Genomic DNA, 13,705 nt, shown 5'->3' with positions numbered 1-13,705 from the left:
CTTATCTGCATTATTTAATCATACTGACTTTGTTTACCACATTTGGCTAAAACATTCCAGCCTCGTCCTCCTGAAGCAAATGGCATTACTCATGAACATTGGTGCTTTGGACCATATTATAAATACCATAAGATATTTAGCACAAATGGAATCTAAGATTCAATGTGCAATAACTTTCTCTACCCACAAAAGCTTTCTTCATGTTTCAGACACTTTCATATGATTGGTCAGTTAACCTAAAAATTTGCCAACGCAGAGTGTTTTCACTTCACAGACAACTTGTTATCCAAACACGTTTTGCTTTGTTTTGTTTTTGTCCTGTTCTGGGGGAGTAGGCTGAAGCTTCCTGAAATTTTTTTATTTTTATTTTTTAAAATGATTTTAGAGAGGGAGAGATAGAAACATCGATGGTGAGAGAGAATCATCAATTGGCTGTCTCCTGCACTTCCCCTACTGGGGATCCTGGGATCCTGGGATCCTGGCCTGGAATTGAACCTCGACCTCCTGGTTCATAGGTTGACACTCAAATACTGAGCCCCGCAGGCCAGGCGATATAGAAATATAGCTAGTGACTATACCAGAAGATAAAAACTGACCATAAAGGAAAAACCAATGGTTGTTTTTCATACTAAGTCTACATCTCATAAGACATTCTATAAAGATACATACTTGATTCTTTTAAACTATGTAGAGCTGTGCTTGCAAATTATATTTCAGGGGTACCATATCACATTTCTTTGTCTAAAAATCCACATGATTCCAGCATTTGGAGGTGTCAAGAATGTAATTGACTCCATCCTTAGTTTTTCCTGGGTAAAATTGACCAGGACAGCCTGGCTGTTACACAAAATACAATTTTATTAAATTGTGTTCATATGAAAATTCCAGTGAGAGTGGGAAGCAGGAGTACTAAGCAAGCCTATTTTTAAGATCATATGGAAAAATCACATGAAAGTAACAAAGAATATTGTGAAAAAAATGAATAATGAGAGGAAACTGGCCCAATCAGATAGAATATAATGTCAAGCTATCATAATTAAAGCCATTCGGTATTTGTGGGAATAGTTTCATCAGTGGAACAGGATAATGTAGGTATAAATGCAAATACATGTGGGAATGTAATATGTAATAAAAATGAATTTCACATCAGTGGGTAAGAGATGAATTTGCCAACAAATTTATGTTAGGCAATTTGCTGACCATTTAAGAAAAAAGTAGTAGAGCAGGCCCTCCCCTGCAGTCCTTACGCCAGAAGTAGTTCCTAATGGACTAAAGTTTTAAGTGTAAAAACTGAGATTATAAAAGTAATAATAAAAAACATGGACAGCCCTAACCAGTTTGGCTCAGTGGATAGAGCGTCGGCCTGTGGACTGAAAGGTCCCAGGTTCGATTCTGGCCAAAGGCATGTACCTTGGTTGCGGGCACATCCCCAGTAGGGAGTGTGCAGGAGGCAGCTGATCGATGTTTCTCTCTCATCGATGTTTCTAACTCTCTATCCCTCTCCTTTCTTCTCTGTGAAAAATCAATAAAATATATTTTAAAAAAACATGGACATCTTATTTCATAATTTTGGATTACAGAAGGCCTTTCAGTAAAACTTCCAATACAGAAACTCTAAGGAAAAAAGAATGATAAATTTGACACATAAGCATTAAAAGCTTATCTATTACCAAAAAAAAGTCTTGGAAAAAATTAAAAGATATATGACAAACCAGGAAAAACATTTGCAAAAATGTGACCACGACTTATTGACTGAGTATGTTAAGGTTCTGATTATAGTTTGATGGAATGGAATGGAATTTCTGTCCTGAAACAAGTTAACTTTTCCTGTCTTTCACACTTTGGTAAATAAGGGATTTCAAAAGGGTCATTGGCTTCACTCAACTCTCCTCTTTAAAGAGTTAAATTATAGTGTTTAAAACAATGCTTATTACCAGGAAACTGCACATACTGTGGTACTGTGTAGAGGTGGGTTTTGAGGAACAGGTGTAGATCTCAGGGTTTGTAGTGAGAGGATCTGAGGCAGTGGTTTTGTTTTCTGCTCCCCCCTTGCTCCCCCCTTCCTCTTCATGTTTCTGTAGGCCTGTCATTTACCCCCCCTGTGCCTCAGCTTCTTTCTTCCCTTCCTTTGGTTTCTCACCTACCAAATGAATCTAGTAATAATCATTCCATTGGGATTTTTGTGAGGGCAGGAAATGATAGAATGCAGGTAAGTTTATACAAGTCCAATAGGATAATGGCAGCAATCTGTAGGTTTTTCTTCAAGGGCTGAATATAGTGGCACTTTATGAATGAGCCAATGCTTTGAACTTAGTGATTGGCTCCTCTCATTGTGTTATGTGATCTTCACATCATTGTGCTCATACGTCATGTCTATAAAAGACATGTAAACTTACAAAGGCATTTTTAGAGGAGAGGTCCTTGGTCTTTTCAGGAAGTATAAACTGTTATACTGCTTCTGTGTTTAAAGAATATTTGTAATCTTTATCATTCTTTTGGAGTTAGAGGTATGTGTTTTCATTAGAAAACATTCATTATTCCCCCATTGTTCATTTTCTTGCTCACCTGACCACCCAACCATCTGTCTCTGTGTGTATCCGTATATTTATTTTTCCCAAAGTACCAGTATGTGTAATTCCTCCAAGAGAAAATGACATTCAAGTGATTTGGCATATAGACACTAAAAAGAAGAAAGAAATCCCCAGAAATGTGTTTAAAAGACAGAGGTTCTTTGTTCAGTGTGATTGGAAGATGGAACACTAGCAGCTGCCATCCAACTACAGAATCAGTCTGTTGATAAGTTCTCACATGTTGAAGAGGAAGCGTTGTATTAGGTTTCACAAAAGGTGCTTGCTGGCATCGGGTAATGGCTGGTTGCTGCTTATGGGTAAGCATGAATCTCTAAAGCTGGCAATACCCCTAGGTCTATGCCTTTTAGAACTGGTGGAGACACCAAGGACTATTAATCCAGTCTCCTAATTTTTCAAATGAGGAACTAATGCAAGGTTCAGAGAGGTGAGTGGATTGTCTAAGTTCAAGTAGGATCCTGGGTGCCTGGCTCCATACCCCAGTGTTGTCTCCATTTGTGTTTTGTGTCTATCTGAGAATTTGTCTGTTTGTCTGTGACCCCACCCCATGGCCTCTTGGTCACAATTGATTGTTCTAGGTTTGATTCCTGAATAATACCAGGCCAGTCCGGTTCCCCGTCTTTCTGAGTCTGATTGACGGCCCCAAGAATGGTAAATCTGATAAAGAGAGGAAGTCTCTCTGGTGGATTAATGTCAGGTATACAGCTCAGGGCTGTGATGGGCATTGCCATCCCTAGTAGAGGAAGCTATTTTTGGCTGTTCTTGAAACCCATCACATCCTTACCCTTCCAGAAGTTTGGATTTTTTTCTCTTGGATTTTTATGAGCCAGAAATCATTCTTCTTACTTAAAATCATTCTACTTGCAATTCTTGCACTAGCAATCAAAAGAATATTGATTAATATTCCCATTGACTTCTTTATTTTAATACTTAGAGTGATTCTCCTTTTCATTTCTTCAAATTCTTCATCCTTAAAGATTATGGCACAAAATACAATAAGTAGTTGTCTCATTTGTTTATAGTCTGAGTTTACAATCTAAATGAATGTCCAGATTATACACATTTGATCACAGTGAATGTGTTTCTTACCATCTGTAATTATAATTTCATTCCAAAGCAGTTATAGATTGGGGCACTTAAATAATCTATTTGAGACATTTTATTAGGGTGAAGGAAGCTTAATTATTATTATTTCTTTAATCTTCTTCACTTATTTTAAGCAACTCCTTGCATATATACTAATATTTTCCCATTGATTTTTAGAGAGAGTGGAAGGGAGAGAGGAAGAGAGAGAGAGGAACATCAACGTGAGAGAGAGACATCAATTGATTGCCTCCTATATGCACCCCTACTGAGGCCTTGTCTGGAAATTGAACCCATGAACCTTTGGTGCGCAGGCTGATGCTCTGTTCGCTGAGAAACACCAACCAGGGCAGACACCAGTTTTCTGTATGGGTACAGAAAGCATCTACCATGGTGCCCAACATGTCACTCCATGTTAATTTTTCTTTTCTTACTGGGAACAATAAGAAATAGTGTTTCCTTTTATAGAGAGAATATTTAACATTTTAACAGGGAAATTGATACCCTATCACCACTCCTCCTAATTGCTGAATGTCAGCTGAGCACTGGTTCCAGCTGTTGTAGAAGGTTATCCAGGTAGGTACCTTAATAGAGTTTGTTCAACATGATAATCTTTGAGAACCAGCAAAATGCTATAAATTGTCTTCCTACCATCAGTATTGCTACCACCAAATGTTTAGCACCTTAGAGGTTACAAAGTTCACGTATATAAAATCAATTCTCCCAACCCAGAAAGATGTCTTTTAATTAAAGAAGCTGAAGCATGGGTTGTTTTTAAATATATCTTGCTTAAGAACACAATTGTGACCCTGGAACTAAAAAAAAAAGTCTTCTGTCTGAGTCAGTATTTTTTTTTTAATATCACAGTGATAATATGAAATCTGAGTACTTCCCATGAAAAATTTGGAATCTTTAGATATCATTAATCCTTGTTTCATTAAATTATCGAATGAATTGATACCAAGGATGAGGAACCCTGATATTAAGCTTCCCTGGTGACCTGGGACCCCATCCCCTTCAGAGCACTCACATACTGTCTTATCATCCTCATGCCACACACCACACAAGTCAGGAGTGTGCGAGTGTGTTTGTTTTGAGGAGGTTGGGAATGGGGAAGGTGGTGCATGAGTGAAAGCATTGTTAGTCACTAAGAGGGTTTGAAAGGTGAATCAGATATCCTCACCCCACAGACCTTGGGTCTGTATAAAGGCAGTGAGCTGAAGAACAGATTCAGTTAATAGGAAGAACGGGAGCCTGGAAGGACAGTTCATAAACATAGACCTTGCGGAAATGAGATACAAGGAGTCCAGTTTGGCTGGAGCATATCATGTGTAAAAATAAATAGGGAGAGAAGGTTGGGAAGGGAGAGAAGGGCTAGGCCAGGGTAAGGAGTTTGAGCATCATTCTTTGGGCAGTTGGGAGCCATTGATGGTTTTTGAATGGTTTAGTGATGTGATCATAGCTTGGGCACATATTTCTTATTAGAGTAAACTTTGATATCTCTGTTTCCCATGCCCCTCATATAAACAGCCCTGTTGGTTCTACTTACAGAATAAATCGTGGGCTTACCACTCTGCTCCACTGCCACTAGGCTCACCCAAGTCCCTGTCATCTCTCAGCTGGGTTGCCATGGCAGCTTCTTTGGTGGCTTGCTGCTTTCACTCTTGCCCTGCCAACCAGTCCAGTGCAAGTAAAAACTGCCATTGTCCTGGTTAAAGCCCTGCATCATCTTTTCATCACTCTTGGAGTAAAATCCAAACTCCTAGTGTAACCCTACATGGCCTGACCCTGCCACTCTCTGAACACATGGTTTATCGTCTCTTCCCCTTTCTCACTTGGCTCTTGCCACTCTGGCCTCCTCTGTATTTTCTGAACCCAAGCTCCTTCCCACCTCAGAGTCTGCATTTGCTTGGTTGACCTGCCTAGAATGCTCTTTCCCCAGACCTTCACATGATTGTTAGCTCCTTACCAAAGATGCCTTCCCTGCCCCTTGATGTACAGTAGTCCCTGCCCCAGTCACACCCTCTGTCATTTACTGGGACTCATTTTCTTCATAGCACACTTACTACTGTCTAAATGGGTTTCTTTATTGACTTGAGTTTATTGTCCCCCAACCTGCTCAACTAGATGTGAGCAGGGATTTCGTTTTGTTCACTGCTATATCGCCAATACTTAGAAAAGGTCTAGCACACAGTGCATATGTATTGAATTAATAAAGTTAGAGATTTGAATGAGTGGAGCAGGGAAGCCAGACCGGAGCCTGCTGCAGTATGTGCAGTGCAGGGTGCACTGAGAGGTTTTTCAGAGGAAGCAAGGGGCAGAGGCAGGATTTGCCATGGCTTGGGAGTGCTGAGTCATTGGAGAGGGAAAAGGTAGAGACATTTGAACTTGGACCAATTATAAGGAACCCAGGATTCTTTTGGACACAACCAACCATCTTCATTACAACGCATCCTGTACTCCTGCCTTCAGAAGAACTTGAAGCCTCCAACTTCTGGTGCTCTTGGGTTTTATGACAAAACTGGGTGATTTCCTATAGGTGTCCCCTCACTCCAACCAACCTCTCCTCCACCCACCCACCCAACTCCTTGGAAGCTTAGGTCTCAGCTTTCATAGGTCTCCTTTGCCCATTTTCTAAAAGGTCATTTTTTTTTCTTGTCTGTCTTTTTCTCTGTCCTTATTGGGCCTTACCTTTTTTCTTCCTTTCCCCTCAGCTTACTGGGATATGAGGAAAGAGTGGAGATAAACGCATGTGTTTAAGCTACTAAGTTTAACCAGAGTTCCCCCCAAATCCAGTTTGGTTGGCTTTTATTTTTACTAATTTCTTTGATAGCACTTGGGTTCACATGCTCACTTGCTATGCCAGATGTTTGAAGAAGATGTCCTTGGAGAGGAGGCAAGAGGGGTCCTAAAATGTCGTGCTCTTGAAATGCTCACGGCAGCTCAGTGTGAGATCCCAGAGGCCAGTCATTTCTAACCACTGGACTCTCATAGAAATGTAGTTTCACCCTTATTTGTGTAAACCTTCGGGAGTGTTTTAACATGTTTGTAATAAAATTTGTGGCTTATTGTTTAAAATTGAATTTAAGGTACTAAATCAAAGCTTTTGGTGGCATGCCCCTGACAGCAGGGAGAGCCTGGGAAGTGATCCCTAAGAGCTGATCAAAGGGAGTTGCTGAGCATTTTTTCCCCCCTGTATTTGTGTTTGGTCCTTTAATCTGGTAGTGTTTCCAGTTCCATTCTGAATACAGTAATGCACACTCCACCCCCACTCAAGTCTTCTTGGCAGCATCTGGCACCATCTTTGCCAAATGACCCCTGTTCAGGCATCGGCCTGCCTTTGCTATCAAGCCTATACAAGGCAGGAACAATGGTGATTGTCAGGAAACGGGCATCGTTCAAGATCTTATTCATAGCACATTTTTGTTGTAGTAATCAAATGAAAATAGTAAAATTGACTGAGAAGTGATCACTAGTCATTTCTGCCTAGGTTCACCTTTCCTGGCCAGTGAAGACGGTGTGCTTGGAGGAGTGATTGTTCTTCGATCTTGCAGATGTTCTGCAGAGCCTGACTCCTCCCAAAATAAGCAGACACTTCTAGGTAAGCTGGACATAAACAGTATGTGTGTGTCTTTCTTTCATATTTTCAAGACATGGAAAGATTTATATCCTTAAGTCAATAAGCTGTGGGAGAGCCAGGATGCTCTGTTGACATGTAACGTTCTCTAGTCTCCTGATCTTTTTGCATAGATAAACATCCAAAAGATGAATGTTTACTTCTGAGTCTGTGCGTAGAGAATAGTTTTCAAATGGGCTTAGAACCAAGGATCTTCACAAAAGCTCAATATTAAGAATATGGGACCATGTATTTATCCCCAGCCTTATTCTACAAAACATTTGAGATGACCCATAACAATATACACAGTAACATAGAGTTCCTTCCTGTCCTCCCTTCCAAAAAGGAATCAGAACCATGTGAAGAACTACTGGCCTAGAAATCCATCCTGACTCCATCCCTTATTAGCTGCGACACCTTCATGCATCAGTCTTACTGCTCTTTGTCACTTCACATCTGTAAAATAAGGACATCTGCCATGTCCTCTCATAAAGCTGTGGTGAGGACGGACCAAATGAGTGTTTTTCAGATTTGCAGATGTTCATCCAGATGTGTGCTTTTGTGTCTAGCCAAATGCATCAGTGGGGATAAAACCCAGCCTGCCCTCCACTTGCCATGGCCCAAACTTGTAGGCTACCTCTCCCATGGGGTGTCTTTTTCTAATTCATTCACCCAGAGGGGGTATTTTAAAAAATCTGCATAAAGGTACCACATAAACTAGCAGGGAGCTCTGTATGTTATTTTTTTATTGACTTTTAAATTGAAGTACACATACATGCAGAAAAGTGCACAAATCATAGCTGCAACTACTTGACAAATTATTACAAAGTGAACCCACCTATGTAAGCAGTACCCATATAAAAAAATAGAACTTAACTACAAGTCCAGAACACCCCTTGTAATCCCTCCCAGTCTCTGTCCCCTCCAAAGTTAACCACTATGTTGACCTCTAACACCATGATTAGTTTTGCTTGGTTTTATATTTTATATAAATGGAATCATAGGATGTGTACTATTTGTGTCTGATGTGTCCAGTCAACCTTAAGCTTATTAGATTCATCCATCTTATTAGACATGTCATTAGTTTGTTCATTTCCATTGTTGTATAGTATTTCATGGTATGGATATTCCAGTCTGTATTTATCCATTCTTCTCTAAGTATTTTTTATATGAGCAGTATAGGTAATGCACAGGTAGTTCAGACCTTTGTATCAAATTCCTTATAGAAAGTGTGGGTGGTGCCTGATCTATGTTGTATGATTGTTATGGATTGTTATAGTACAAGTCTCTTTATACCCTGAGCTTCTGTGAGTATAAAATAGAAGACTCAGCATTTTTTATGAGTGTAAACAGTATTTTCTCTATAGACGCCCAAAGAGCTTTCATAGAATCTCTCCCCTCATTCCTCAAAGGAAAAAAAATGTACTTTTATATAAAGGACCTCTTTCTCCACCTGGATTCTGACCACCAACCTCATCATATTTTTGGTAATCTCTCTTTCTACCCATTATACTTGGTAATGATTTGGCTTTGGGACATTTTTTTTTAAATGGCCACCTTTTAAAAAAACAAACAAGTCTATAATAATAAAAGCTTAATATGCTAATTAGACCGGAAGATCTTCCGGACAAAGCCAGGGCTGTGAGGAAAGCGCAGGTCCCGGATGCCTGCCATTGGCTGGAGGGAAGCCTGGGTCCTGGGTGCCAGGGAAGCCAGTGCTGGCAGCCGGGGGAAGAAAGACCTACTCTTGCATGAATTTCGTGCATCGGGCATCTAGTAAATAAATAAATGGCCACCTTTTGTTAAACTAAGGCACATTAGCTATTTGCTTCTTAATCATTGCTGAATCCTTTGAATATCTTTCCCAGTAGATAGTAGGGAGTTTGATTTTAGAATATGCAGAGGTTGTAGCTGGGCCTTCCAAAAGAACTCAGAATAACCCTTGGTACGCGGAGTTGGGAGGGCAGTTATTACAACTGCTTCGTGGACTGATCTGGACAGAGGGTCACTTCTTTACTGAGCCTGGACTCTTGCCCATTAGAGTTAATCCTGAAGATTGTAAGGTATTTTTGATGGTATCATATAGAAATGCATATTTAAGGATAACTCATAGAATTTTTGCTTATGTTAAATGGTTTTTATTAGCAAGTTAGTAATTTTCTCTGTCTTAAGAAGAATGAAATGTAATGCCAATTTGTGAAATTTGTTAAAGTGAACTAGAGGGATTGATGTTTGTGAGGTTAATCTACTAAAACCCAGTGAATACTAGTATCAACTCATAGATGCTACAAACTACATGGTTATTTACATTTTTGGCTTTGAAAAAGTTATGTATATTCAGTTTGTAGTAAGAAAGCAAACATGGTACAGAAGGATAGGAAGGGAGACGGAAAGTCATCTCTGCTGCCCCATTCTCAGAGCCACCCGTCTCTGGATCTGGTTATTCTCATGGGAAGCACCTTCACTCTATGGGATGTATTCATGCTTCTATTTCTGGATTAGTCAGTAACTTATGCCTCTTGGGGGGGAAAAATTAACACAACGCACACCAGTTCCACTCCCCTTTCCTCCTGACTTTTGTTAGAATTCTACTCTAGCTTGAAATTATGTTTTTTAATTTTATTGCTACTTTAACACACTATTTCTTGATTCATCAAATTTATATAATCAACTATCCCTCACCCTTAAACTATGTAAGAATAGGAAAGTTCATGTGCTCCTTTCCTTTTTCCTCCTTTTCTCACTCCCAACCCTACCTAACCTCTAGCAACCATACCATTATTGTCATGATTATTAACATTTACATTCTGTTCTGTAGCTATACTTTTCTCTACTTATCTTTGATTAGAGGTTGATTCCCCAATTAGTAATCAGCATTGACAGTATCAAGATTGTGTAAATAGTATTCACTGCAGATCCCGGTAGTGGAGGATTATACCTATAAGGGAAGTGTCTGTCATAAACCTCTGCCTGCAAAAGGAGAATATTTCAAATGTGAAGCTCAGGTGGATTCTCCTGTGTGGCACCCTATCAGTTGCCCCAAATCAGGCCACAACTTCATTTGCTTCATGTTTGGACCATGACTTCTCATTTATCTATACATATAAAGAGGTAATATGCTAATTGCCATTACAGTGTCCCCATAACGACCAATTTGCATATTGATGCGTGCGCAGCAGGGGCGGGTGGCTGGAGCCAAGTTCCCGGGGGTCTGAGGAGATCTCCTGACAGGAGCCCGGACTGCAAAGAAGGAAGAGGAAGCGGCCACGGGGAGCTCTTCCAATCCCCCTGCACGGACACCCTACCCCAGCCCCCGCATCCCTGGGGGGATGGATGGACACCCTACCCCAGCCCCCGCACCCCCGGGGGGAATGGGGAGGCTGACCGGATAGGGAGAAGACCCAACCTCGGGGTAGCTGCAGCCCGCACCTCCGACTCGGATCTCTTCCCCCACCATCCCCACCAGGGGCACCCACAACAATAGCACGCTGGCAACCACCTGTCAGCGCCCCTGAGGCACCGGGGCCCACGGCCCACTGCTGCTGGACCCCCTCTGCTGAGGCCGGGCACACCTCTCCTCCCTACAAATCCAGACCCGGATGGAGACAGCGCACTGAACCTGGCAGGGGGCACAGCTAAACCCCGCCCTCCTAGCCCATCTGGCTCCACCCTGGCCCTGCCCCCACCTGGCTCCAGGAGATTGGAGCCTGACCCTGAGCAGGTACAGCTGCGAAACAGCCACCAACAATTTAAAGAATGGCGCCAAGCGGGAAGGTTTGACAGTTACTCCCCATTCAGCTTTGCTGCCTCCCTAGTGCCCCCCTAACTCCCTGCCCCACCGCCAGTGCCTCCAGGGACAACCACTGCTACAGGGCTGCTGGCCAGAGCCCGCCCCTCCGAGGCCTGTGAAACCCTCTGCAAAGCTTCCATAGCTATAGTCCCAGGAAACAATCATGCCCTCCTCCCCTAATCAGCACCTGCTACCTGCAAGGGTACCCATGGGCTTAAAAATAACAATCCCTTCCCGTTTAGACATCACTTACTTGATGAAACATTTCTAGGTTTATTAGCTCAGAACCTCCTCATGACAACCCAGGGAGGTAGGCGGAGAAGAGATTACAGTTCCCATGGTATATGTGTATGTATTCAGAAATGAAGCTCAGAGAGGAAAAGTTTCAAGCTCACTGGTTCCCAAGGTGCAGCACACGCTCCATAGGGGGGCAATTCGATTTTAAGTGGGGGCAATTTGAGAATGAATTAACAGTGATTTTTTTGCATTTCTTATTATTCTATGGGGCCTCATCTACAGTGTATCCTACATAATAAAAGGCTAATATGCAAGTGACTGAATGGTGGAATGACTGGTCACTATGATGCATGCTGACCACCAGTGAGCAGACACTCAATGCAGGAGCTGCCCCCTGGTGGTCATTGTGCTCCCACAGGGGGAGCACTGCTCAGCCAGAAGCCAGGCTCATGGCTGGTGAGCACAGCGGCAGTGGTGGGAGCCTCTTCTGCCTCCGTGGCAGTGCTAAGGATGTCCGACTGATGTCTTAGGCCCACTAAGCCATCAGTCGGACATTCCCCCAGGGCTCCTGGACTGCTGGAGGGCGCAGGCCAGACTGAGGGGACCCCCCCCGCCCCCAAGTGCACGAATTTTGTGCATCGGGCCTCTAGGTGCTTTATAAAACTCATGGCTCCTTAATACTTAGTAGTATCTACTAACCAAGACTTCTCAGGCACCTTTCTTTCCTACACATCCAAATAAAACAAAATAAGGTCCAAAAGCCCTAGCCAGTTTTGTGCAGTAGTTAGAGCCTTTGCCCATAAATTGTTTGCAAGAGGTAGAGCTTAATTTCTCTCCCCTGAGTGTCCCTACCAATGAATAAAAATATGGCAAAGTGACAGTGTATGACTTCTGAGGAGAGGTCAAAAGAGGCATTGTGGCTTCCTCCTTGCTGTCACTGTTGGAACACTCATTCTGGGAAAGGCCAACAGCCATCTTGTGAGGACACTCAAGCAGCATGTGGCATAAAAGTGTGACCTCCTTCCAACACCAAGTGAGGCATGGAGACTTTCTGCCAACAGCCTCAGCTCTGAGTGTGAGCCTTCAGATGCCTGCAGCTGTGGGCAGATTCCTTGATTGAAATCTCATGAGAAAGTCCTTAATTCCTCACTCATAGTAATCTTACCTAATAATAGACAAACATGCAAATTGACCGTACTTTCACTACGCCTTAAGCCACACCCACCAGCCAATCAGAGCGACTATATGCAAATTAACCCAACCAAGATGGCGGCCGTCAGCCACGGAGCTGGAGCGAGCAGGAGGCTTGCTTGCTCCAGTGATGGAGGAAGCCAACCTGCCGCCGGCTCTGAGCTCCACTCAAAAGCAACAAAGTTTCAATTATAGAAGGTAAATAAACCCCAGATACCTGCTTTCAGCAGGCCATGGCCACGGAGCTGGAGCAAGCAGGAGGCTTGCTTGCTCCAGTGATGGAGGAAGCCAGCCTGCCACCGGCTCTGAACTCCACTCAAAAGCAACAAAGTTTCAATTATAGAAGGTAAATAAACCCCAGATACCTGCTTCCAGTCGCCATGGCCACGGACCTGGAGCGAATAAAAAAAAAAAAAAAGGAAAGGCTGGGAGCTTCAGTCGCCAGGGGGCTTGGTCAGTCTGAAAACAGCCATCAGCCCCTCACCCAGGCTGGCCAGGCACCCCAGTGGGAACCCCCACCCTGAAGGGGGTCTGAGCAGCCTGCAAACAGCCATCAGCTTCTCACCCAGGCTGGCCAGGCACCCCAGCGGGACCCCCCACCCTGATCCGGGACACCCTTCAGGGCAAACCAGTCGGCCCCCACCCATGCACCAGGCCTCTATCCTACCTAATAATAGCCAAACATGGTAATTGACCGTACCTTCACTACTCCTTTCATTGGCTAATCAGCGAGATATTCAAATTAACTGCCAACAAAGATGGCGGCTAATTTGCATACTGCAGGCAGGGCAGGACAGTGCGAGCCACCATCCAGGCCCCCGTGGGTGACCCCAGGAGCCACTTGCCTGCCATCCGGGACTGGATCTGGTCCTGGGCCGCAGGCACGCCGGCCCCGCAAGCCCCAGGAGCCGCCTGCCTGTCCGCCCGGGACGGGATGGGTCCCGGGCCGCTGGCGGGCCCCAGAAGCCCCAGAAGCCCCAGAAGCCACCAGATATGGCAGTAACTCTATCAGTAAGCACTCTGAAAGTCAGTGGCGTAAATGCTCTAGTTAAAGACTGTTTACCAGAGTGCATCAAATGCTGATACCCGCCTTGAATTAAAGACTCTTTTAGATAAGAAGCAAATGAATTATGCTGCATCCGTGTTAGCAATGTGCCAAATGCATACGCCCTGGGGCTGAAGGTCCGCAGGTAAAATCCC

At 43.3% G+C, this 13,705-nt stretch overlaps 1 protein-coding gene across 10 annotated transcripts in view; it reads left to right on the top strand.

Annotated features, from left to right (window-relative positions):
• Window positions 1-13,705, top strand: part of TASP1 (taspase 1) — a 229,012-nt gene that overhangs the window by 167,591 nt on the left and 47,716 nt on the right. For 6 of the 10 annotated variants that reach the window (XR_002829044.1, XR_002829042.1, XM_014455121.2 and 3 more), the window contains one exon: window positions 7,162-7,272. The exons of 2 other annotated variants lie outside the window; for them this stretch is intronic. Coding sequence is in view for 5 of the 8 variants with exons in the window: in XM_014455121.2 (XP_014310607.1) it covers window positions 7,162-7,272 (111 nt within the window). In the remaining 3 variants the exon portion in view is untranslated. Of the gene's footprint in view, window positions 1-7,161; window positions 7,273-7,633; window positions 8,298-13,705 lie in introns of those variants that run through there. 2 more of the 10 variants (XR_002829043.1, XM_023753193.1) reach the window with 2 other exon arrangements.

Source organism: Myotis lucifugus, unplaced genomic scaffold (genome assembly GCF_000147115.1).
Source record: "Myotis lucifugus unplaced genomic scaffold, Myoluc2.0 scaffold_42, whole genome shotgun sequence".
NCBI classification, from domain to species: domain Eukaryota; kingdom Metazoa; phylum Chordata; class Mammalia; order Chiroptera; family Vespertilionidae; genus Myotis; species Myotis lucifugus.
Note: the sequence above shows the minus strand (reverse complement) of the source record. Positions and strands in the feature narration are given on the sequence as shown.